The following is a 25,664-nucleotide window of genomic DNA, read 5'->3' on the forward strand; positions in this document are numbered from 1 at the left end:
CCGCAGCCACCGCTTCTCCAGGGTGTTCGGGCCAGGCCCGAGCGGGCCCAAGGCCATGGGTTTCCAGTCATTATGAATTCGGGCATCAGGTGGGGAAACGGAGGAGATCCAGAGATGAGTAGACTAGTTCCAAGTCTACGTGTTCCTCTCAGAATGCCACGCGGTAACGATGTTCCACTCCCCACCAGTGTCCCCCATTCATCACACACAGCTGCACAACACGATACTGGGCCATGCTTTTATGTCATTAAAACTTTAATTACATAAGCTGTGTTCAAAAATCACGTTCAGAGTAGACATTTTCCAAAAATGCTGGAGTTGGCAGGTGGTCGCCAAAGCATCTCAGCCCTCACCCCTTCCGCCAATGCCCCCTGCCAGCTTGGGGAAAATCTCCTCCAGGCCCCTTTGCCCCACGGAGTCAGCGATGGCCCCAGAGACACAGCAGGGTCAGGCTGTGTAGCTAGCTGATGGATTTCACCCAGACGTGGGGCCTGAGCACCAGAGAGCTGGGTTCCAGGGGTCCCCAGGCATTCAACTCCTGAGCCAGTGGGTCCGTGGGGCAGGGAGACCTGCAGCCCCCCAGGCTTCTCACTCAGACTAGGGTCTGGCAGGGAAGGGCTGAGGCCAAGCAGCTCCTGTCTCTTGCCTCCCTTTTGCAGGAGAGACCTACGTGTGGACCTGCCTGGGAGATGCCCGCTCCTGTTAATTTTATTCCCATTTCCACGTGCCCGTTCCTGAATCATTCACGTGAGCCCCTATTCCCACAGAGTCCCCCAAACGGGGCTTACAGTTTACAGGTAGCCTGAGCCACTTTGGAGCTGGTTTTTCTGTTCAGGGCTTGGCAGATAAAGGTCCCAGCTTCCAGGAGCTTCTGGAGGTTCACACCCTTTGAGAAACAAGTTAAAGGATGCACAAGGTCATGACGTGCCTGCAACACCCAGGGAGACGTCGGACTGGACGGAAAACCGATACTGAGAGAGTAAAGGGGAAGACAGGTTCTCGTTCCTCTTGTGCTAGGACAGCACCTGCCTGCAAGGCTGCAGCCTTCTGCCGTCTGGGGTCCGGGACTCCCCTCGTATAAGATGCCTCCATCTGTGGAATGGTTTCTACTGCTGCCACCAGGGCAGGGACCTCGTCAGTCTTGTTCAGTCCCCATCTCCAGTGCCCAGCACAGGGCCTGGCCTGCGGCGGTCAAAAAGCGGGTACTGGAGTAATAACGACTCCCAGGCAGAGCGAGCCGGGAGGGAAACACCAACTGAAAGGGCCACTCCGAAAACCTGTCCACGGCAGGAGCTCACGTGTACTGATGCATACTGTGTGCTCAGCTCTGGTGGGCACTCTCCATTTTCCTACCTAGTCCTCATCACAGCCCCACGAGAGAGGTGCTGTCAGCATTCCTGTTTCTTAGGCCCAGGGAAGTGAAGTCATTTGTCAGGTCACAGCCTGTGGGTGGCAGGACTAGGTTTCAAACCAAGTTCCATCTGGTCCCAAAGCTCAGACATGGTACTGCCTCCAACCCACCACTGAGGGTCCTCACTGACCCCGACAGAGCCCTGGCGAGGGCCGTCTCCTACTCAGGCCCTCATTTTACAGGGGACGAAACAGAGGTCCAGAGGGAATGGACTCAGGTGATGGGTGTGGCCCTTTCCCTACAGCCTGGTGCCTCCTCCGCTACCTCTTCACTGTCCCGTCACCACAAACCCCTGAACAAAACCATCAGCTTCTGTCCTCCGGCTTCAGGGAGAGGTACAGTCAGTTCAGGGCCGTCACCACCAGGGGGCAGGCGCGCTTACCGTGTGAATGCCCAGGCCAGACAGCATGTAGACAAGGTCTTCAGTGGCCAAGTTTCCGGATGCCCCCTGTGCATAGGGACAGCCTCCCAGTCCTGCCACAGAAGAGTCCACGACACTCACTCCCATCTGGAAACACAAGGATGGTGAAACACGGGTGTCACTGTGGGGACCAGAGCCTACAAAGCCAGGAGGTCCTTGCAAACCTCCCCATCAACTGCTGCCCGAAATACCAATGAAAGTTATTCTTTCCTTTGGCGAAGGATTCTGTTAATGTTTCTCTTTTTGGTTCCTGGAACAGTGTGGACACTGTTTCCTTTCGCGCTCCTCACCCTGAAAGGTCTCCCCAGGCCCTTCGTGATCACACCTAAAGGAAGCGCCTCCCACAGCTGAGATTTCAGAGCCCGTGGTTGTTTACTGCGATTCATTTACCCTCGCCCAGCACCCCGCCTAAGGTCTCACTTCCCGTTGGGCCTCTAACCCCAGGGGGCCTATCCCATTTCCCTGGGTCAGCACCACCCACTCTCCTAATGATTGTTTCCCGTTCTCCTCTCCCCACAAACCTCCCACAGACCGTAACCTGGACAGCGACAACAGAGAAAACAGACCCAGAAAGTTACGGAATCATGTGGCTTAGAGACCTCAGCCTCTAGGAAGTAACTTAAGACCAAAAAAAGAAGAAAGAAAAGAAAAGAAAGAGAAGAAACAAAAAACCCCCCGCAAGAACAAAGATGGCCCAGGACTGCTTTAGGAAACTTAAAGACAACAGGCCAGACTTCAACCAACAGGCCAGCAAGGTCAGGCACAAGATGCAGACACAGCCTATGGTCAGACACTCAGAACTTTCCTTCTGAGGGGTGGCCAGTCCACAGAATCCCCCTTCAGGGTCAGCCCAAGGAGCAAACCTCAAGGGAAACCCAATCTGAAGCCTCAGTTCAATCTCTGGGGAACAGCAGGAAAGGCTCCCCTGGAGTGACCTCTGCCTGCCTCTCTGCCTCCCCCTCCCCCACCATCTCCTTGCCCGCTCCCACGCATGCGCACAGTCACAGCACCAAACCCCACCGCAGCCTTACGGCGCAGGGCTGCCTAGTCAGCTTCCCGCTTCCCTTTTCCAACTGCTTAACTTCCTCACATCCTCTAGGCCTCATTCAGGTCTCTCCCAGCAAATCCTCTCTGACCTCCCCGGCCGGGATGGAGGCCTTCCTCAGCCGCACGCTTCCTCCCTGCACGCGATCTGTCCTAACGTACGAGGACTACCACGAAACTCCCTTGACTATCTCCTTCCCACACCCTTACAGGCCAGGGTCACGTGTCCGTGTCCTCTGTGGCCGCCCAGGGCCTGGCACACAGGTATCGTGAATGCTCGTGGAAAGAACACGGGAACCTAGCTGTCCTGCCACTGTGTGCTTTCGGAGAATAGACACGCGCCTTTCTCTTCAGACCCACCCTGATACCTGCAGGGCCATCAAGGTGTTGGCCAGGGCCTGGCCGTAGGTGTCATGGCAGTGGACCGCCAGCGCAGCCACGGGCACCTCGTGCATGACAGCAGACAGCATGTCCTTCATGATCCCCGGGGTGCCCACGCCGATGGTGTCCCCCAGGGAGATCTCGTAGCAGCCCATCGAGTACATCTTCTTGGTGACCTGGGGAAGCAAGCGGGCAAGCACTTGGAGGACAACAGATTCCTTAAGCCAGGGGCCAAGACCTCAGAAGCAGGGGTCCTGGGCCTGTGCAGAACATCTCCTTGTCTGAAACACTAAATTCCTATCCGATCTTGGCTCCTTACAACTTTCTGAGTGGGAACGATAATCCCCACTCTACCCACTGGGAAGCGGAGACGTAAGGGAACAGCAGCCCCTGGGGCAACCGTGGGCTGCAACGCTGAACTTCCTCCCACCCTGTCCCGCCTGCCCGTGCCTCCGACTCCAGCCTTCACAGACCACCTCCAGCCACGTCAGAGCCATGACTGCCATCAGTAAAACGGCTCCTCTCTCGTGACTTCACCCTCAGCAAGAGCCAGATCTCACGGGTCTGCGGGCTAGTTCTGGATTTCTAATAGAGTACCTAACTTTCCACTTCCCGAAGCTCGTCTGCAAAGCTCTGAAGCCCGCAAAGCTCTGAAGCCCCTGAGAAACCAGCGCAGCGCGTGCCCCGCCTGAGGAGCTGCCGCCCCCACCGCGCTGCCAGACGGGTGGACGGTGTGACAGGGCCGGGGCGCAGGTGACGCTCAGCCCACTGCCCGGGCGGCAGGCCGAGGCTGCAGCGAAGGCGCCGGCTCTGGAGCGACACGCGCCGGGTCACGGGCCCAGTCTGCCTGCTCCCTGGCTGGGCGGCCCTGCAAACGGCTGATCCGTTTGGAGCTTCCATTCTCCTTGCGAGAAGCAGTGGTGCAGCTTTGCAGGCCGGCAGTGAGGACCGGCGGGGACGCGAGCGCCGCCAGTCTCAGTAAGCGCCCGTCCTGGCGGCTCCCGGTGTGCGGGAAGAGCGGGGCGTTGGAGGGAAACCAAGTGCGGGCTGAGACCTAGCGTCCCCGTTTGCAACCTGTGTGGCAAATCACTTTGTCTGTTTCCTCGCTGGAGAAACGAACACCACCACCACATTTGCAGGGTGACTTTGACAGCGAAGCGGCATGAGCTCCTGCGTCGCTCAGACTCGTTCCCACACTGCCCTCTCCCCAGTGCTGGCCTGGCTCCCGCTCGGAGGGCGTGGCCTCTCCAACCACGGCGAGAAACTGCAGGGACCCTGGGTGGGGAGCCCCTCCACAGGTCACCTCCACTATCACCTGTCCGCTGACCAGACTGCAAACTGTCAGAGGCTTCCAGGCTGGGGCAGAGGGCAGGGCTGCGAGCGCGCCAGGAGGTGGGCCTCCAGGAGCAAGGGCTGGGCTGCGTTCCCAGAGGGGCTCCATGAAGGAGTTGCGGGAACGAAGGACATGAGTGACCCATCAGGAAAGGGTAGTGAGGGAACCTCAGTGGCAGGCAAGGCGGACAACCTTCAGAAAACCCCCCGCCGGATACACACACCTCAGCTACTTTAGCCGGGGAGATCTTCCCTTCATAGGGGCATCCAAGCACACAGGAGACATACCTGTTGGAGGACAGGGGAGGGATGGTGTCAGTGCCCCCGAGCTCCCGGGCCGCAGGACTGATGCAGGGGAGCTGTTTGACAGCCATCCCTGAAGTGGGGCAAGGTCCAATGCCTGGGGGAAAGGCAAACTCAATACTGCGGAGCCCGAACAAAGGGAGTGCTGCGTGGTGCCAGGAGGGGGCAGTGGAGAGCCAGGGCAGGGAGGGGCCTCCGGGCTGCACGCTCGGGAAGCCGGGGTTGCTGCACAGGCCTGAGGACAGAAGCAAGCCCGAGAGGGCAAAGTGAGCAGGCACCTGGGCTATAGGGCAGTGAGATAAAGCAGGACAGGTGCCACAGGGCAGCTGGGGCCCCTACTCCCAGGAGGGGACCAAGGACAGATGAAACCCAAGCAGGAACTAAAGGGCTGGCCTGGCCTTGAGGGCCAAGGATCAGCCGCTCCAGGGAGCTGCCCCAGGATTCACACACTCGTTTATTCTACGGACACTGACGGAGCCGCCCACTCCGTGCCAGGCACGCGGTGAACAGCACGGACGGACAAGGTCCTACCCTCACGGAGGTTATTTCCAGTTAGGAAGAGAGCTGATAAAAGGGCAACCGAAGGAGTGGGTGAGATAATCTGAGTGATGTGCTGTGATGGGAAGAACAGGGGATGAGGCAGGAGCCACGAGACGAGGCTGCCATAGCCAGGGTGGCCCAGGAAGACCTCCAGGCCGTGACGCGGGAGCTGAGGGGGGCGGAGGTGGCAGGAGAGCCACTGGGAAAGCATCCCAGGCAGAGAGCAGAGCAGCGCAGAGTCCCTGAGACGGGAGAGAGGGTGCGCTCGCGCCACAGAAGCACGGGAGAGCAGGCACAGAGCCAGCAGCACGGCGGCACAGCACGTGGCCAGACAGGTGGCTGCGGGCCGATCACGGTGACCTGCCAGCCAAGGGAAGGAGTCTGGATCTTTGGATCTTGGTGGCCTTCTGTTCCCACCTGCCCTGTTGGGGCTAAGGCCCCACTAAGCCTCTTGAGTCTGGCAAGCGGCTCTGCGTGTGAGAGGTATCACAAAGGTTGCCTGGATACATCATTTCAGGCTCGAAGATCTCAGGGCGTTTTCCCAACTTCCTTCTTCCCCTTGTTCTCCAGTCACTGCTGAGCAAGGAGAAGGGAGATGCTGAGGAATGAGCCCCGTGGGCCCCTGATTCCCCATGCACGCCCCCAGCCAGCCACCCCTTACTTCCCGAGCACCCCGGCGTGCTGGCCCTGCGCTGCGGGAGGGAGCCCACCATGAACTGCGGCACTGCGCAGGGCCCAGTGGGGTGGGAGGCAGGGGAGAAGCTAACACGCAGCGAAGTACTCTGTCAGAGGATATCCGGGGGCCACGAGAGCCCGACGAGGGGCGCTAACACCAGCGGAGGGACAGAGAACGCTCCCTGGAGAAGCTGCGGGACGAGCAGGAGTTAGCCCGGACAAGCGGCATGTGCGACAAGAGAGTTCTGAAGCTACGGAAAGTGCGAGCAAGGGCGGAGAGGCGAGAGAGAGAGAGAGAGAGAGAGAGAGAGAGAGGGAGCATGGGCACACGGAAGGAAGCCCCCGTTGGGCTGGACACGGAGTGGCAGTGAACGATGAGGCTGCAGAGAAAGGCAGTGTCTCGGAAGCCAGGTGACAAGTCCAGAGTTGGGGCGTCACTGACAGGTTTTAACCAGGCAGGGAGGTGATCACACGGGCACTTTCTGAAGGAGCCCGCCAGACAGCGGCGCGACCTCACAGCCGACTCCTCGGCCTTCCTGAGCCGGTTCTGTCCCCTGGAAGCAGGAACAGCCCTGCTTGCTGGGTGACCGTGAGGTCCCAGTCAGGTAACACAGGGACTATGCCTGGCACTCCTGCCATGAAAGATGTGGTGCTGGAGACCTGGAGGCCGAGGGGGTTCCCCAGACACATGCGAAGAGGGGCTGCTGGAGGTGGGATTCATCCGACCGCCACACACCCCGGGGAGTGTCCTGTCCTGCTGGATTCCTCTAGGGAACCGACCCCAAAACCAGGTGTGGAGAAAGCACTGGCCAGGATTTCTTCTGACCACAGCTACTTGAGGAAGGACGTCAAGGTGTGGAGCATGGGCGGCCTGCGCCCAGGATAAGGAGTTTGCAGGGGGGGGTGGTTTGAGTCTCAACCTGGCCCCCTTCCGGAATGGTACTGAGGAAATGCAGGCAGCACCGACGTGGCGTGACTCACCCGCGCACGGGAATCGCGGCGGCCCGAGCTGCCCTCAAGATTTCGTCGGACCGCTGTAAACTCGCATCAATGGAGCAGTTGACGTTCCTCTTGGTGAAGAGCTCTGAGGCAGCGGCAAAGACGGACACCTCCTTGGCTCCAGCAGCCACCTGCCAGTAGGGGGAATTCCTATCAGCCTTTGTCTCTTCAAGGAACACCAGCGTGGCAAAAACTCGGGTCTTACAGCAACTTTCATAACACACGAACATCATGGGTTGAACTGCGTCCCCCCCAAAAAAAGATCTGTAGAAGTCCTAATCCCCAGGACCCCAGAATGTGGCCTTATCTGGAAATACGGTGGGTGCAGAAGTAGTTAGCTGAAATGAAGCCATAGTGGTCATGACTCCAATAAGATGGAGGCCATGTGAAGACACACACAGGGGAAGGTGGTGAAGACGGAGGCAGGGTGGGAATGAGGCGTCGACGACCCAAGGAATGCCAAGGATTGCCAGTCTTCGCTAGAAGCTAGGAGAGCCATGTCCTCCCAGCCCTCAGGAGGCTCCCACCCTACTACCGCCTGGATTTCAGACTTCTCGCCTTCAGAGCTGAGCTAGAAGCCATTTCTGTTGTTTTAAGCCACCTGGCTTTTGGTATTTTCTCCTGGCAGCCCTAGCAAATGAACACGGGGAACCCTATCGCCATTAAAGCAGCAGCCTCACCCTTGGCACTGCCGCTGCCATCACCGCCCAGGCTGTCACTCTTAAGGACAGCTTTCTGCCTAAATTCAGACTCCGCATCCCCATGACGTTCCTGTCCAACACTCTAAGAAAGACGGCAGATCCTAGCAACCACTGCGGGGAGTGTGATCACCTTTCTCGAAAAGAGGAAATGGATAATAACAACAGAGCTAATATTTATAAAGCGTTTACCTTCTCCCAAGCTCTTGCTAAGTAAGGTGGGTGCATTCTATCCTCTGAAATCCACCCACCGTGAGGCACCACGATCAGCCCTCATTTATAGGCAGAATCTGAGGTTCGGCGAGGTTAATTAGCTGGTCAAGGTCAGAGAGCCGGGGGTGGCAGGGTCAGGACTGCCCTGGGTCTGTCTGTCAGTGCTCATCACTACTGGAGACAAGCCCTTCAGACAGACAGCCCAGGGCAGGGACTAGGGTCCGGCGACAAGACAGGAACTGATGTCATCAGTTTCATGTCAGGGGCCCCTGCCGTCAAGCGAGTCTCTTACCGCTGCCTGGAAGCCTTTGATATTCGGGGTCAGGACTGGGTAGTTGATGCCAGGAAATTTCTGGATGCCCTTCAAGACTTCAGCATTGTCAGCCATCTGGGACCCAAAGGAGACATTGCCAGGTCACTGCCAAGGCAGGCAGAGAGCTCAGGTAGAGAAAAGGTTTTTATCACAAAATCTGTTGTCCAGAACCCTTGAAGAATGAGCCCTTTTGCAGAGCTGTGTCTTCCCAGTGCTTTCACTCTTTGTTTGACCGCTAATGGGCCCGAAGGCCCCTTGGGGCAGGTAAGTCCCCCAGTTTCTCTCTATGGCTAATACCGCCAGCCTCACACAAGCAGTGACAACACTACCAGCCATTTACCGAGAACAGACTCTGTGTTACTTAACACTCAGCTGAAACAGGACCTTTCTTCCCACTTGATGGTTTTCTGTGAAATAGGAGTCATCCGTCTTTCCCTTTTACAGACACAGACACCACATCTCTAGACGGGGCTAGAGATTCTAGACTTCCAGAGCCAAAAGAGACCTGAGAGCTCACCCTCAGCCTGGAGAGGGGAAGACCTCACTAAGGTCCCCAAGCAAGTTAGGGGCAAAGCCAAGACGGAATCCAAGCCTGCTGCCACCAGGTGATGGTCTTCTGCTGCTCCACGCTCCTCCAAGTGACGAGAGCAAGCCAGAGATCCGGAGACCTACGTTCCCAGCTTCTACTTACTTCCAGGGCAAATGCAAAACTTCACATCTCTCTCGTCTGAGAAACGCTTATTACTGAGGGCTGGGGCTCACCTGGGGAACCCACTTGGGGGACACGAAGCTGGTGGCTTCTATAACGGGGAGTCCTGCTTCAGAAAGCATGTCTATCAGCTTGATTTTCGTAGAAGTAGATACAAAATTCTGTAATGCAGAAAGAAACACCAGAAAAGACAGGTTAGCGACAGTGGGAATAAAATGGTGTCGGACACAGGGCCTGTTAGTTCAGAGCTTTGCCACGGCGTGCACTTCACTATCTCCACTTCCAAACACAAGCACGGATTCGCATGTGATTCGTGCCGACAGGTGGGGGACATCTTCAAGTTCTACAGATAGCATTTTGCAGTGGAGGCAGCTTCTCGTCTGAAAAGGAGCTAATATTTACATGGAAACAATATTTTTCTATCATAAAGGCTTTTTCTTAACTGTTTGTTAATTTATGACCCCATCATAAAACTGAGAGCAATGTGCCATGACCTGAAAGGGCAGAGATGACTAGCCCTCTGTCTGCAACCTATGAGATGGGGCCCCCAAAATATCACACCGTCCCCTTTTCCACCTCCCACCTGGCACCGGGCCTCACCCTCACATGGTCGGCCTACTGCTGCTTTCTCTCCCTCCCCCACAAGGCGTACTTGCTTACCACATTCTATGGCTCCCTCTTCCCGAATCTACTATCATTCTCTCCTGATTATGGCATGGTCTCACTCCACCAATTCATCCCACACAGGAATCTTTCTAAAACAGCCTCCATTGTTTTACTCCCTGCTCAAAAGCCTTCCGTGGCTCCCTAGTGCTTACAGGATTAGGTAAAAAAAATTCCAAGAACTCCTTCTCACCAGGCCCTTTCATGCCGACCCCCTCAATTTCTCTCTCATTGCTTTACCTTAATCCATCTCCTAAGTATTTTTTGAGAGTCCTCCATGATCCAGGCGTGGTGTTAGGTGTTAGGGATAGAGCGGTGAGCAGAACAGACACGAGGCTGCCCTCACAGAGCTTATAGTTTATCGTTAGCAATAAGCTCTCACTATTAAAGCTATGCTTTCCAAAAAAGAGAAAAAGGTTTTCCAATTGAAAAAATAATGCACAATTATTTCAGAAAACATGGCCAAAACAAAAGAAAACCATCCTTAAAATCTCCCAGAGATAACACTAGTAACATCCTGATAACGGGACTTTCTAGATCTGTAGTCCAATACATTAGACACTAGCCGTATGTGGTCATTTAAATTCACATTCATTTAAATTCTATAAAAACAAGATTTCAGTTCCCCAGCTACACCAGCCACATTTCAAGCGCTCAACAGCCTCGTGTCCAAGACAGCTCACATCCAGCATGTTTCCATCCTCACAGAAAGTGCTACCAGACAGCACTGTTCTAGATCCTTTTCCAGGCAGAGGTTCCCACAGATAGATGAAACCATTTTTTGTTTTTTGTAAAACATGAAAGTGTAAGATTAAAGAACATGTCTATTCTTTTATAATCTGCTTCCGTCACTTAACATGCTCCTCTGTTAGAACAGCGTCCTAATCCATCTAACGAAGTCCTTGAAGTAGTGGAGCTTTCTCCGCACTGAGCACCGAGGTGGTTTCCAACTGTTTTATCACAACGAGGTTGTGCGGAACATCTCTACGGCTAAATCTTTGCATGCGGCCTTTGTGACGTCCTTTGGGTAAGTCCCCTTACGTGGAATTGGAACTGCCAGATGAAAGGCATGCCCTTACCCTCCCTCGCTCTCCTGCAGCCCTTCCCATCCGCCCTGCCGCCTGGGGCCTTGAGATGGACCCTGGAGACGCCACATCTGATGCTTGCTTAACTGTCACCTGCACCTGCCAGGCCTCCTCAACTTTGCTCTGCACTGGGGCGGTGGGGGGGGTGATCATATCTTGCCTAGCTCTGTCCATCCCCGCTGCGCCCGCCACAGGCAACTCATACTGCTCGAGAAACCTCTTTTGGCTGATTTCCATCTTTACCTTTTCATTTTGTAGTCCGTCTCGGGCACCCACTTCCACAATTTTCACTCGCTTTGGGAAAGTACTGACAGAAGAGGTGCTGACCTGTGGTTTAAAAGAGGAAACAAAAAGGGACAGGAGGAGATTGTCACAATTCTCCAAGGAGACAAATCTGAAAGAACGCATCCATCCTGAGACAGGAAGCGATATTTCTCACTGTAAACACTACATATCTCTCACGTTCGGTTTGTTTTAGAAGGAAGAACAAAAAGAACAGAAGCCTTTCACGGAGGAATGGGCAAGAGATTCATGCCCCCAGTACCAGCCCATTTCCAACTGCCTGTCTGCCAGCTGAGCATTTAGGATGTTTCCTACACAAACCTATTTGCACCTCCTACACTTAGAAGGCCCCAAACAGAACTGCTTAAATTCTAAAGCCCCGCCTGGCGTCATGCTTTCTCAGTGAACAGTAACACATGTATTCTATTGCTTAAGCCGGAAACCTGACTCATCCCCTTACCCCACTCACCACGGGCTAGAAGGTTATCATTTGGTTCCTGCTGAGCTCAGTGAACTCATGACTTGCTTCTACTGTCCCACATCCCCCAGTGAGGTCCCTCTACTGCAGCTCCAATGGCCTTCCTCCCACAGCAGGGCCTCGAGGTTTACTGTTCCCTCTGCCCAGAATGCTCTTCACCTGCTCTTCCACCTCTGGCTCCTTCTCACCTTTCAGCCAGATGGGCCTCTTCTGAAAGCCCTTTGTAAAGCTGCCAATCCTGTGACCCTCATCATTTTCTATTTCAAAACTCTAATTCCTGGGGTGCCTGGGTGGCTCAGTCGGTTAAGCGTCCAACTCTTGACTTCGGCTCAGGTCATGGTCTCAGGGTTGTGAGACTGAGCCCCACACTGGGCTCCACACTGGGCATAGAGCTTACTTGAGATTCCCTCTCCCTCTGCCCCCACCCTTTTAAAACAAACAAACAAACGAACAAACTCTAATTCCTTCCGAGCCCTGACAATAATGCCTACTCAGCTTCCTTCAGGAGAATATAAGCTCTACCAGACCCAGTCTCGACCTCTGCTCCACCCCTCATGTGTGGCCCTGCGCTTGGCACAAAGCAGGCACGCACTAAAAAGCCACTGAAACAACAAATAAATGCACGAAGGGCATAGCCACCCCAGGGGGAGGGCAATTCCTGGGTATGGGGAGGAGCAGTTAGTCTTGGACTTTGTGGGCTTTGGGGGATGGAGGACGACTTGTTCTGTTACAGTCGCAGGCTGGGTGATGACAAGGATTGGGTCTGGGGAGAGAGGACACCAACAGCTGAAGACAGTAAAAAAAGGCTTTGAATCTCCTCCATTTAAAGTCTGCCCCAAATCTTCCCCTCCTTACCACCAAGCAGTATGAGGCTTCTTTTCCCTCTTTCCTCTGTTTTTAATACTGTAATTCTTCAAATTAACTTCATTTGACCAGATTTAACCTGGGTAAACACACTGCAATGGGGCAAGGGGAGAAGTTCACTGAGTAATCTGCTAAGGGTCCCAAACTCCCCAAGTCCTTAAGGAAGGAAACATCCCTGCTATGAATCAGCTGGAAGGTGAACAACTCACCTGAACTGGCCTTGCTTTCTGTCAGCAAAACCTCCTAGAGACTAAGGTGATGAGCCACTGAATTTCATGAAGTCAACAGGCTAGGCTAGAAGGTCCCTGCAAGTCGAATGTCACTACAACAGGGATGTTCAGCCAATGCCGGTACATTGCCCTGAGTTGATCCCACTGGACTGTAAGCTGCATGCATGAGGCAGGAACTTTTATCCGTTGCTGTAATTCCAAGGCCTGGGACATAACAGGGCCTTGTTGAAAGTATGCAAGACCTGCTTCCAAGTTCCTCTTACTAGAACAGAACTTAATTCCACATCCTTGCCCATAATAACTCTTCACATAATGAAACAATAATTCACATTTATTAAGAATTTAATATTTGCCAGGCACTCATAAGAGCCTTTTACATATTAACCCATCTCATCCTCTCAACCTTATTACGTAGGAACTATTACAATCTCCATTTTACTGTGAAAAGTATGAAGCCCAGAGATTAAGTAACTTTCCCAAGGTCACGTGGTTAGCTGGTCACGAGTCATTATCTGAACCTGGCAGTGTTGATTTACAGTGCTGCTCTTATCCCCTGGGCCACATTGCCTCTTTGCCACCTTTCTGTCCCCCCCAGTCTTCTCTTGTCTTGGTTAAACACCCAGTTCGTTCCCTCTGTACAGCTCTGCTCAGAGATGATCTCCTCTAACCACAGAAGTCCTGGGCCACGCCTCCTGAGCTATGGCGTTATCTATACCAAAACAGCTAATACCAAGGAAAGCCCAGGGCTAACTTCAGGATCAGTACCTCATTTAGTACCTACATGGCAGGGACTATCATTATCTCAACTTCATACAGGAAAGAACAGCCTCAGAAAGATTCTCCAAAATCACACAGCTAGCAAGTGAAGAAGTCTGGCCTTGAACCGTCTGGTATCAAGCCTCTGCTAGTAGCCCCACAGAGCGCCTACGACCACTACCTCATTACACCAGGAATTTTTTCGAAGCACATTAATACCCACCATCTCATGTAATTTTCTTAGTACCATCTTTATTTTACACATTAATAATTGGTAGGGGTGGACAGCCTAGTAGACATTAAAGTGGTTTTCGGAGGGGCCCACTTGCCAACATAGTGTAATTTCCCCACTACACACTTACAACTCCTTCTAAACTTCAAGCAAAAATAACGCACCTGATTTACCACTTACTATGAGCTAAAACAATGTCAAATGCTTTACCTACATTTCCCTTAACCTCCCAAGAACTCTAAGGTAATGTTCACGCGTGTTATAGATGAGAAAACTGAGGTTTAGAGAGCAAATAATTGTCATTCGACCTAGAAAGTGTCAGAACCACTGGGACACTACAGCTTCAGCTTTAGCCAAAACAATTTCTTCAACCCCTCATTCAGCTAGGTCTCCTAGACTTTCCGTCCACTCACTGAGCAGGGGAGGGGGAAACATAAGGATCGATCATGCCCGAAGTACAATTCCAAGGGAATCGCACGTGATCCTACGCGACCCTGGTCCTACTTGGCACGCTAGGATAGCTCTCCAAGCGTCCCCAAACGCAACAAGAGCTGGAAATGTAGGCGGTGGGAGGGGGAGGACCTTGCTTTTTTCCACTCGGAACTGGAAGGTTATTCGTGATTTTCTCTGAGGAGAGAGAGGAGCTTGGAGAGCTCGCAAGCTCAGAGGAAGAAGGCACCAGGGTCGCCGGGAAGAGCCCTGGACGGAATCAGGACACCTGGGGTGGCGCCCCAGGTCTCCACGACCCAGGAAAGCCGTTCCCCATCTCTGGGCCTCAGTTTCCCCGTGCCCCTCAAGGGATTTGGGCGGGACAAAGACCCGAGACTCCAAGGCCCTCCCGAAAGTGGCCTGAGCAGCTGTCCGGCTTCGCCTCTCAGACAGCTGCCGCCACGGGCCAGGCTCCGACCCCGACTATCATGGTGCCTGCAGGGCCACCCCTCGGTGGGCCGGGGCACTTACAGCCCGGAGAGACGCCAAGCCCACCAGCCTCGGCGGCAGAACCTTCCTCATAGTCGCCATCTTGGCCCAGCTTCCCCCGCAGCCCCTAGCTGAGTCCCACGTGACCGCCGACTGCCTGGTGGGCGTGCCTCCGCCTTTGGGGCGGGGCTTCTGGAGCGACGTGATGACGCCCTATAGGGGCTCTGTTTCCAGCTTCTAGGTTTTCGTTCTTTCTGACCAATTCTTTCTTATGCGTTATGTTTTTTCTGAGTGCTTTCTGCTTGCCATGGCAAAGTGAGGCTAGGACTATGAAAATGAACAAATAATCAAGGGGTTTAGAGTTTGGAAGCTCTGGGAAGGCATATGAAAAATCACACAAATAGTTGTATAATTACTACCTTTCGTAATAAAAGACGAAGCATTACTATTTGCCATGAGCTGTTCTGAGTTCTTCGCGCGTGTTAACTCTTCCATCACGATCTCCAGGATTCAAATGCAGGCAGTCGACGGGAGGGAGAGAAAGGGTGCTCGCGAGAGTGAGCGAGAAGCATCCTTTGATTTCATACCTTGAGAATGGGTAAGATTTATCCAGGTAAAGAGGACACAAGAAAAGCTTTCCAGAGAGCACAGGATATGCGAAGACCCTGAGGCCAAGAAATGGAATGCTTAGAGCAGTGTTTTTCAAAATGCGTGTTGTACCTCATTAATTGGTCATAACATTAATCTAGTGAGTGCCAACTTTTTAAAAAAATAAAAAGCATTGGAGCGTATTGCATAAGTAATAAAGCTGAGTATTGCTTTGCAAATCTTGTTTGTTGGTATATATGTCAACCAGGTTGCAATGTAAAATAATTTCTTACTGTAGGCTGCAATTAGAAATGTTTGGGGGAAATTTTTGTTTTAGAAAGATGGAAAGAAGGCCAAAATGACCGCAGAGCTGCGAGGAGTAGGGACAGACTTCCTACTAAGATGGGAGAGGTTGACAGGGACCATACCACCTACTTTGGAGAACACATAGCAATGCATTTGATGGGTTTTAAGCAGAGAGAGATGATCAAATTTGCATTTTGTGAATAGTCACTGTGGCTACTGGGTGGGTGGATATCCAAATGGTAAGTGTACTGATTGGCATTCTCAGGGGAGGCAGAGAGGGCACTGTCCCTGCCTTCAGGGAGCTCAGCTGTTAGCTAAGGAGAGAATGAGACCCGGTAAATGTTCTGTTAATTCTTCTGCAGCACCGGGGCGCCTGGGTGGCTCAGCGATCAGGTGTCTGCCTTCAGCTCAGGTCATGATCCCAAGGTCCTGGGATTAAGCCCTGCATCAGGCTCCCAGCTCAGTGGGAAGCCTGCTTCTCCCTCTCCCACTCCCCTTGCTTGTGTCGCCTCTCTCTCACCCTCTCACTCTGTCAAATAAAGAAAAATAAATAATAAATCTCAAAAAAAAAATGCTTCTGCAATACCAAAAATTTCCTCCATCATAGCAGAGCAGTACTCACAGAATTCTCAAACCTGCAGATAGAGGACTGAGCATGACCCCAAAACTACCAGCATGACATTTAATTATTTAAAAATATTTATGTATGATTTTCATGACTGTGATGACATATTTTTTTTTTACTTTCAAGAATTGTGCGCTGAAAACTACGAACAATTCCTGAAATTAAAGAAGACAGGAATTGGGGCGCCTGGGGGGCTGAGCTGGTTAAGTGTCTGCTTTTGGCTCAGGTCATGATCTTGGAGTCCTGGGATGGAGCCCCACATCGGGCTCCCTGCTCAGCAGGGATTCTGCTTCTCCCTCTCCCTGTGTTCCTCACCCCTGCTCATGCTCTCTCTCTCTCAAATAAATAAATAAATAAATAAATAAATCTTTAAAAAAATAAAGAAGAGAAATAGATGGAAAGATATTCTATGTACATGAATTGGGAGACAATATTAAGATGTCAATACTATCCAAAGTGATCTACAAATTCAGTGCAATCCCTATTAAAATCCAAAGATGTTTTTTGAAGAAATAGAAAAATCCATCCTAAAATTCATGCAGAACCTCAAGGGACCCTGAATAGCCAAGGCAACCTTGAAAAAGAAGAACAGGGGTGCCTCGGTGGCTCAGTTGGTTAAGTGTCTGCCTTTGGCTCTGGTCATGGTTCCAGGGTTCTGGGATTGAGTCCCATGTCAGGTTCCCTGCTCGGCAGGGAGTCTGCTTCTCCTTCTCCCTCTACCCCTTCCCCTCTGTTTGTGTGTGCCCTCACTCTCTCAAAAAAATAAATAAAATCTTTATTAAAAAAATTTTTTTAAATTTTATTTATTTATTTATTTGACAGAGACAGCGAGCACAAACAGGGGGAGCAGCAGAGGGAGAGGGAGAAGCAGACCCCCTCCCCACCGCCGCTGAGCAGGGAGCACGATGCATGGCCGATCCCAGGACCCTTGGATCAAGACCTGAGCTGAAGGCAGATGCCTAACCGACTGAGCTACCCAGGTGTCCCTATAAATAAAATCTTGAAAAAAAAGAAAAAGAACAAATTTGGAGGACTAACAATTTCTGATTTCAAAACATATTAATAATATAATATTAGTATTATAATTAATATATAACCAACAATAATATATTATAAACAATAATAAATAATATATCATATTAACAATATTAATATAATAATAATAATAACAGTGTGGTACTGGCATAAAGGAAGACATATAGATTAATAGAATAGAATAGAGAACCCAGAAATAAACCACTGATATATGGTCAAATAATTTTCAACAAGGATGCCAAGACCATCCAATGGCAAAAGGACAGTCTTTTCAACAAATGATGCTGGGAAAATTGGAGATCCACATATGAAAGGATGAAATTGGACCCTTATCTGACACCATATACAAATGGATCAAAGACCTAAACGTAAGAGATAACACTATAAAACTCTTTGAAAAAAAGCATAAGGGAAGGGGTGCCTGGGTGGTTCAGTCATTAAGCATCTGCCTTCGGCTCAGGTCATGATCCCAGAGTCCTGGGATTGAGCCCCACATCGGGATCTCTGCTCAGCAGGGAGTCTGCTTCTCCCTCTCCCTCAGCTCCTCCCCCTGTTTGTGCTCTCCCTCTGTCTCTCAAATAAATAAATAAATAAATAATCTAAAAAAAACTGTACACTTGAAAATGGTTGAGGGGCACCTGGGTGGTGCAGACAGTTAAGCATCTGACTCTTGGTTTGGGCTCAGGTTGTGATCTTAGGGTGGTGAGATGGGGCCCAGCATTGGGCTCCACACTTAGCACAGAGTTGGCTTGAGATTCTCTGTCCCTCTCCCTCTGCCCCCACCCTCACCCTGTGCACTTGCTCCCTCTCTCTCTCTCTCAAATAAATAAATTAATTAAATCTTTTTAAAAAAATGGTTAAGGGATTCCTGGGTGGCCAGTTGGTTAAATGTCTGACCGACTCTTGATTTCAGCTCAGGTCATGATCTCAGGGTCATGAGATTAAGCCCTGTGCCAGGCTCCACGCTGGGCATGAAATCTGCTTAAGATTCTCTCTCTCTCTCTCCCGCTGCCCCTCCCCTCCTGCTTGCTCTCTCTCTCTCTCTCCAAAATAAACAAACAAACAAACAAATAAATAAATAAATAAATAAATAAAATGGTTGAAATGATGAATTTTATGTTATATATATATTTTTTATCATACTAAAAAAATTAAAGAGTTACCATATGAACCAGTAATTCCATTCTAGGTATATACACGAGAGAAATAAAAACATGTGTCCATAGAAAACTTACACATTAACTGCCTTATTCATAATCAGCCTCAAAGTGAAAGCAACCCAGAGCCCATCAAGTGATGAATAGATAAGTTGAGTGTGGTGGTGACAGGCATACAACAGAATATTCTTATTCAGGCATAGAAGGAAAGTTCTGATACTTGGTACAACATAGATCAACTTTGAAAAAACTATGATAGGTGAGAGAAACCAGACACAAAAGACCACATGTTGTCTGATTTCATTTATATGAGGTACCTAGAATAAGTAAATTCATAGAGACAGAAAGTAGATTAGTGGTTACCTAGGGCTGTTGAGGGGAGTGCTGGCTTTTAAAAGGTATGGAGTTTCTTTTGGGGGTGATAAAAATGTTCTGAAATGGATTGTAGCGATGATTGGACAACTCTGAAAATATACTAAAGACCCTTGAATTGTACATTTTAAACACGTGAGTTGTATAATGTGAATTATAGCTCGATAAAGCAGTTTTTAAAATGTCAAAAATATAATAAAATAAAGGGAGGGAAAGTCCTGAGATGATGGACAATGGAGTCTTTTAGGCCCAGTCCCACCTTTCCATCTGCTCAAGGTTGGTCAACTGGGTCTATGGCTCAAGGTAGCCCCCGCGAATACAGTGTCTTGTGCCTGGTCAAGGTCACTCAGCTGCAACCCATGTCCCTAGGTGGCCACTGTGGCAGGATCGTCCACCTTCAGAAAACTTGCAGCCCATTAACAGACCATGAGAGTCACTTTGTCAGTTTCCTAAGATAAGCACAGCGACCAAATAATTTGTCAGCTTAGGACTCGACAGATGAGAGGAAATGGCCTGCCAAAGTCCCCAGCTGAAAATTCCAGAAACTTGGGGTTTAATTTTGTAAGGGGTTCGAGCCACTCTTCGTTGCAAACCATCCTGCCCTGGTCTGGTAATTCCCACGTGGGATGACTTGAGACATTTGAGTTGAGGGCAAATCTTGTAAGGTGTTCAACTGACTTGTGTCCCCCGAGAAAGATCCTCACAGTGAATGCACTCAGTGCAGATTTTCTAGAGACATCTGATACAGTCGTGAAAGGTTGAAGAGTTGGGGCCACACCTTGAGCTAACATTTTGTAAGAAGCTGGATCTACTTATTTCCATCATAACCATCATCTGAAATCAAGTCCAACGGCCCAGATGTACTTCAGACATGTGATGCAATATCTAAGACTTACGGGTTAGGGACAACTCGATTTTGTAAGGAGTTGAATCTGCTGGTTTTTGAAGCAGCCACTCTCTAATGACCAACAGCCCAGATTTACTCCAGACACTGGATGCAGTCTTAGAGTTGGGATCACACTTTGGGATTAAACATGTAAGGAGCTGAATCTACTCTTCTCCATGAGAACCATCCTGGAATCAGTCCAGTAGGTATCTTCTGGAAGACTGAAGAGCTGAAGACACATTGGGGCCACGATTTTGCCAGGAGCTGGGTCTGTACACGGACTCAAGCAGCAGGATCGCCTGGGGACCTGTCACACAATCAGGAAGGCTCAGGTGCAAAAGCCGCAGAGTGGCTCTGCATCTCCTTCCGTGAGACACGGCGGCTAGGGCCTTGGGAGCTGCGATGCCTGAGTCTCCGGCACAACTTCTTCTCATTTTGTTTTAGGCACCTTATATCTTTTGTTGTTGTAGAAGATGGAAGTTTTTCATTGTTTTCTAATTTCCGGACTGTAGAAATGAAATGGATTTTTATCTACTGATCCAACAACCTGCTAAAGGATCTTATTCATTCTAATAATTCATTTGTATCTTCTTCGAGGTTTTGTATGTGGACAATCACATCATCCCAGGACAGTGACAGTGCGGTTTCATCCTTGCGAATTCTGATGCCCCTTATTTCTTTGACCTGTTTTACTGCGTCCGTTACGACTTCCCAAATAGCACGTAGTGCAGTGCTCCTGGGCAGCCCCGCTCACTCCTGGCTGGGAAGGCTTGCTTCTCGACCTGCTGCCTTTGTTACGGTTTGCTGTAAGTTGTTACTGTATACCCACTTCCGGTCCTGCGAGGTTTTGTTGTTGTTGTCTTAAATCAAAAGGTATTTCTGAAAATACTGAGAATCATCTAACTTTTCTCCTTTAATGTGTTGAATTCATTGGCATTTTTTCTGATGTTAAAGGCAACCTTAAGTTCCTGCCATATAACCAATTTCAACATGTGTTATACTTTTATGACTGTTGCCTGAATTCAGTTTGTGATATTTTTGCTTACGGTTTTTTGCATCTGTGTTCATGAGTGGATAGAGCTATCCTACTCTTTTACTTTTGTCCTCTAATTATGGTGTCAAGGTTATGGTAGTATTACGCACGAGGTGAGGTGTGTTCCCTTTTCCCGTTGCCTGAAAAATGGTGACTTTCAGCCTCTTTGGAATTTCTGTGGAGCTCACCTGTAAAAACCACTCGGGGCTGGTGTTTCCTTTAGGGGAAGATTGTGCACTACTGATTCAGTGCCTTTAAATGTTGGAGGACTTTCAAGTGTTCTGTTTCTTCTTAAGCCTTTTGGCTGAGTGCTATTTTCTAAGAATGTTTTCATTTAATTTTAAATTTTATTGATATAAAATCACCCATGTTATTCTTTTTAATCTATGTATAGTGTGTCATTTTTCATTCCTAAAATTATTTGCGTCTTGGGGCGCCTGGGTGGCACAGCAGTTAAGCGTCTGCCTTCGGCTCAGGGCGTGATCCCGGCGTTCTGGGATCGAGCCCCACATCAGGCTCCTCTGCCATGAGCCTGCTTCTTCCTCTCCCACGCCCTCTGCCTGTGTTCCCTCTCTCGCTGGCTGTCTCTCTGTCAAATAAATAAAATCTTTAAAAAAATTATTTGCGTCTTATCCTATTTTTCTTATTTATTTTGTTAGTGTTTCAAACAACAAACTATTGACCCCGTTGATCATTATTGTGTTCTGCTCCTTCAGTTTCTGTTTTTAATGTCATCACTTAAACATTATTTTCTTTGGATTGGTGCTCTGCTTCCACCCACGTCCCCAACCTTGCCTGCGTCCTGGTTTCTCTACACTGACATTCAGTAACTTATTAAATCTCAGCCTTTCATTTTCCCCAATATAAACATTTAAGGCTATACTTTTCCTCTAAGTACTTTTTCCAATTTTTTTCCATTTTTTATTGTGGTAAAATACATAAAACATACAATTTATCATCTTAACCATTTTTAAGTGTACAGTTCACTATTAAATACAGTCATGGGGCGCCTGGGTGGCTCAGTCGGTTGTGTCCAACTTTTGATTTTGGCTCAGGTCATGATCTCCGGGTCATGAGATCGAGCCCTGAGCTGGGCTGTGTGCTCAGCGGGGAATCTCCTTGAGATTCTCTCCCATTCTCTCTCCCTCTGCCCCTCGCCCTGCTCGCTCGCTCTCAAATAAATAAAGCTTAAAAAATACATTCATAACATGCAACCATCGCTACTATCCATCTCCATAAATGTAGTAAAACTACATTTCATCCTGTAGAACTGAAATTCCACATCCAGCCCCCACCATTCTACTTGCTGCTTCTCTGATTTGGACAATGCTAAGTCCCTCACACAGGTGGAATCCTACAGTTTTTGTCTCTTTGTGGCTTTTGTGACTGGTTGACCTCACTTAATGTTCTCAAGTTTCATCCATGTTGTAGCATATTGCAAAATGTCCTTCCTTTTTAACACTGAATAACATATATGTAGATAAGCAAACCATGCAATATACATGCGAAATAAATAATATACATAACAGAAAAGCAAATTGTGGAAATACATATATAACTGTGAAGCACATAGATCTCAGTTTGCTTATCCATTCGTCCGCCAATGGACACTTGGGTTGCTCCCATGTTCTAGCAATTGTGAACAATGCTGCTATGAACATGGGTGTGCCAATAAGCTTTTTGAGACGCTGCCCTCAGTTCTTTGGGGGTATATACCCCAAAAGTGGAATTGCTGGACCCTACGGTAATTCTCTTTTTCAAGGAGTGCTATTTTGTTTTCCACGACAGCTGCCCCATTTGACATTCCCACCAGTAACGCACAAGGGTTCCAGTTTCTGCCCATCCTTGCCAATACTTACTTTCTGGTTTCTTTCTGGTTTTTTGGTAATCGCCTAACAGTCCGAATGGTTCTGAAGTGGTGTCTCCTGGTTTTGATTTCCATTTCCCTAGCGATTAGTGATTCTGACCGTCTTTTTATGTCTTATCGGCCATTTGTGTATTTTCTCCGGAGAAATACATATTCAAGTCCTTTTCCATTTTTAAATTGGATTCTTTTGTTAGTTGAGTTTTAGGAGTCCACTTTGTAATCTGGATATTAATCCCATATCAGATATATGATTTACAAATATCTTCTCCCATTCTGAGGTTTGCTTTTTTTTCCTTTTTCTTTTTTAAGTAAGCTCTATGCCCAACATGGAGCTTGAACTGACAACCCTGAGATCAAGAGTCGCATGCTCTATTGACTGAGCCAGCCAGGCGTCCATGAGTAAAGCTGTTTTGCTTTTTTTTTTTTTTTTTTTTTTTTCAAACTGAGGTTTGGGAGTGCCTGGGTGGCTTAGTGGGTTAGGTGGCCAACTCTTGATTTCAGCTGTCATGATCGCAGGGTCCTGGGATAGAGTCTTGCATCGGGCTCTGTGCTCAGAGTCTGCTTGTCTCCCTTTCCAGCTGCCTCTCCTCCTGCTTGCTCATGCTCTCTCTCAAATAAATAAATAAATCTTAAAAAAATAAACTGAGGTTTGCTTTTTAAATTGTTGATAATGCCTTTTGATGCACAAAATTTAAAAATTTTCATTAAGTCCATTTGTCTATTTTTCCTTTTGTTTTCTGTGCCTTTGGTATATCCATGAAATCGTTACCAAATCCAGTATCATGAACTTTTGTCCTATGCTGTCTTTGAAGAGTTTTATTGTTTTGGGTCTTACACACAGGTCTTTGATCCATTTTCAGTTAATTTCTGTATGGTATCAGATAGGGGTCTAATTTCATTCCTTTGCATACTGCTATCTAGTTTTTCCAGCACTATTTGTTGAAAAGACTGTTCTTTCCCCATTGAATGTCTTGGAACCCTTTTTCTTTTTTTAAGATTTTATTTATTTATTTGAGAGAGAAAGAGAGAATGAGCAGGGGGAGGAGCCGAGGGAGAGGGAGAAGCGGATTCCTTGCTGAGCAGGGAGCCCAACACAGGGCTCAATCCCAGGACCCCAAGATCATGACCTGAGCTGAAGGCAGACGCTCAACCGAGCCACCCAGCTACCCAGGCACCCTTTTCAAAAATAATTTGACCACATGTGTGTGTATTTATTTTGGGTCTCTGTATTCTGTTCCATTGGTCTACTTTATGTCTGCTTTCTGCCAGTACCATGATGGTTGGTTACTTAGTCACTACCAGTTTTGTGTGTGGAATTCTTAGGGTTTTCTACATGTCAGATCATATCATCTGCAATCAGGTTATTTTATTTCTTGCTAATTTGGATGCCTTTTCTTTCTTTTTCGTGACTAGTTGCTCTGGCCAGGACTTCCAAACAGAAGAGCAGGAATCCCTGTCTTGCTGCTGAGCCTTAGAAGAAAAGCTTTCAGTCTTTCACTACTGAGTATGATAATTTGCTGTAGGATTTTCATACGGCTTTTATTATTTTGAGGTAGTTTTCTTCTATTTCTAGTTTATTTTTTAATTTTTTAAAAAAACATTAAAAAAGATTTTGTCAGAGAGAGACAGGGAGACAGAGAGACAGAGAGCACAAGCTGGGGGAGCAGCAGGCTCCCCACTGAGCAAGGAGCCCAATGTGGGACTCAATCCCAGAACCCTGGGATCACGACCCGAGCTGAAGGCAGATATTTAACCGACTGAGCCACCCAGGCCTCCCTAAAAAAGATTAAGTAATCTCTACACCCAATGTGGGGCTGGAACTTATGGCCCTGAGATCAAGAGTCGCATGCTCCTCTGACTGAGCCAGCCAGGTGCCTCTCTATTCTCAGTTTCTTGAGTGTATTTATCACAAAAAGGTGTTGAATTTTGTCAAATGCTTTTCCCCCTCAATTGAGATGATCTTGTTTTTCCCCCTTTGTTTTGTTAATGTGGTTTATTACAGTGATTGATTTCTGTATCTCAAACCATCCTTGCAGCCCTTCAATAAATCCCACTTAGTGATGGCGTGTAATACTTTGAGTATGTTGCTGATTTGGGTTTGCTAGTATTTTGTTGAAGAGTTTTGCATCAATGATTATAAGGGATGTTGATCGGTAGTCTTCTGGTAGTGTCTTTGTCTGGATTTGATATCAGTTTAATGCTGGCCTCATAGAGTAAGTTAGGAAGTTTTCTCTCCTCTTTACTTTTCTGGAAAAGTTAGTTCTTTAAATGTCACTAAAGAAGCTATTGGGTCCAGGGCTTTTGTCAGATCTTAAAATTACTGATTGAGTCTCCTTACTAGTTATATATCTATTCAGGTTTTCTATTTCTTCGTGATTTAGTCTTGGTAGGTTTCATGCTTTTAGGAAATTTCCCACTTCACCGAGTACAATTGCTCATTAGTTCTCTCTTATAATCCTTTTTATTTCTGTAGAATTAGTAGTAATGTCCCCATTTTCATTTTAGTAATTTGAATCTTTTCTTTTTCCTTAGTCCATCCTAGCTACAGGTTTGTCATTTTGCTGATATTTCGAAAAACCAACTTTGTTTCATTTTTCTTCTCTGTTGTGTTTCTCTATTTTGTTTATCTCTGCTCTAACCTATGGTCTTTTCTTTCTTCAATCTTTCTTTTTTCAATTGCTCAGACTCAGGAATTTACATTGTCCTATCTTCAAGTGCAGTATTCTTTCTTCTGCCTACTCAAATCTGCCTTTGAATCCCTTTGGTGAATTTCTCATTTCGGTTGTACTTTTCAGCTCCAGAATTGTGTATGTGTGCGGTTTCTTCTTAGGTTATCTAGCTATCTATTGACATATCCTTTTCATTCATACATCATTTTCTTGACTTCCCCCATAGCTTCCTTTAGTTTTTTGAGCATCTTGAAGGCAGTTGTTTAAAGGTCTGTCTAGTTTACCTGCCACCAGGTCTTTTTCAGGGGCTTGTTTCAGTTTCTGTTGATTTACTTTTTTCTTTTTTTGTTGAAATCTGGACATTGGAATCTAATAATGTGGTAACTCTGGAAATCAGATTCCCCCTCTGCCCCACTCCCAGGGCTTGTTTTTTTGTTTTTTTGGTTGTTGTTATTTTTGCATTTTGATTGTTGTAGGCTGTCTCTGTGCTGCAGATGAGCCAGAGGTGGGCATGCGTGGTCACTTTCGAATTTTCCTCATACATGCAGTTGTTTTTGAATGTCCTAGTTTTTAATGTCT

The 25,664-nt window shown here is 48.5% G+C and overlaps 1 protein-coding gene across 1 annotated transcript; it reads right to left on the reverse strand.

Annotated features, from left to right (window-relative positions):
* Positions 1-237: 237 nt before the first annotated feature.
* On the reverse strand, positions 238-14,722 carry HMGCL (3-hydroxy-3-methylglutaryl-CoA lyase). Its single transcript, XM_026517064.4, has 9 exons — positions 14,590-14,722; positions 11,031-11,114; positions 9,093-9,200; positions 8,310-8,405; positions 7,089-7,237; positions 4,814-4,877; positions 3,245-3,433; positions 1,794-1,919; positions 238-886 (listed from the first exon to the last, which is right to left on the reverse strand). The coding sequence occupies exons 1-9, from the start codon at positions 14,647-14,649 to the stop codon at positions 785-787; spliced, it is 978 nt and encodes a 325-aa protein (XP_026372849.1). The 5' UTR covers positions 14,650-14,722; the 3' UTR covers positions 238-784.
* Between the last annotated feature and the right edge of the window lie 10,942 nt (positions 14,723-25,664).

This window comes from Ursus arctos, unplaced genomic scaffold (assembly GCF_023065955.2).
Source record: "Ursus arctos isolate Adak ecotype North America unplaced genomic scaffold, UrsArc2.0 scaffold_32, whole genome shotgun sequence".
Lineage (NCBI taxonomy): Eukaryota > Metazoa > Chordata > Mammalia > Carnivora > Ursidae > Ursus > Ursus arctos.

Excerpts from the sequence above, each read along its gene's own strand:
- HMGCL (XM_026517064.4), bottom strand. The coding sequence starts at position 14,649 with ATGGCGACTATGAGGAAGGTTCTGCCGCCGAGGCTGGTGGGCTTGGCG. Across the intron at positions 8,406-9,092 it reads CCCCCAAGTGGGTTCCCCAG|ATGGCTGACAATGCTGAAGT; the intron begins GTGAGCCCCAGC and ends TTTGGGTCCCAG. Across the intron at positions 1,920-3,244 it reads ACACCTTGATGGCCCTGCAG|ATGGGAGTGAGTGTCGTGGA; the intron begins GTATCAGGGTGG and ends TTGTGTTTCCAG.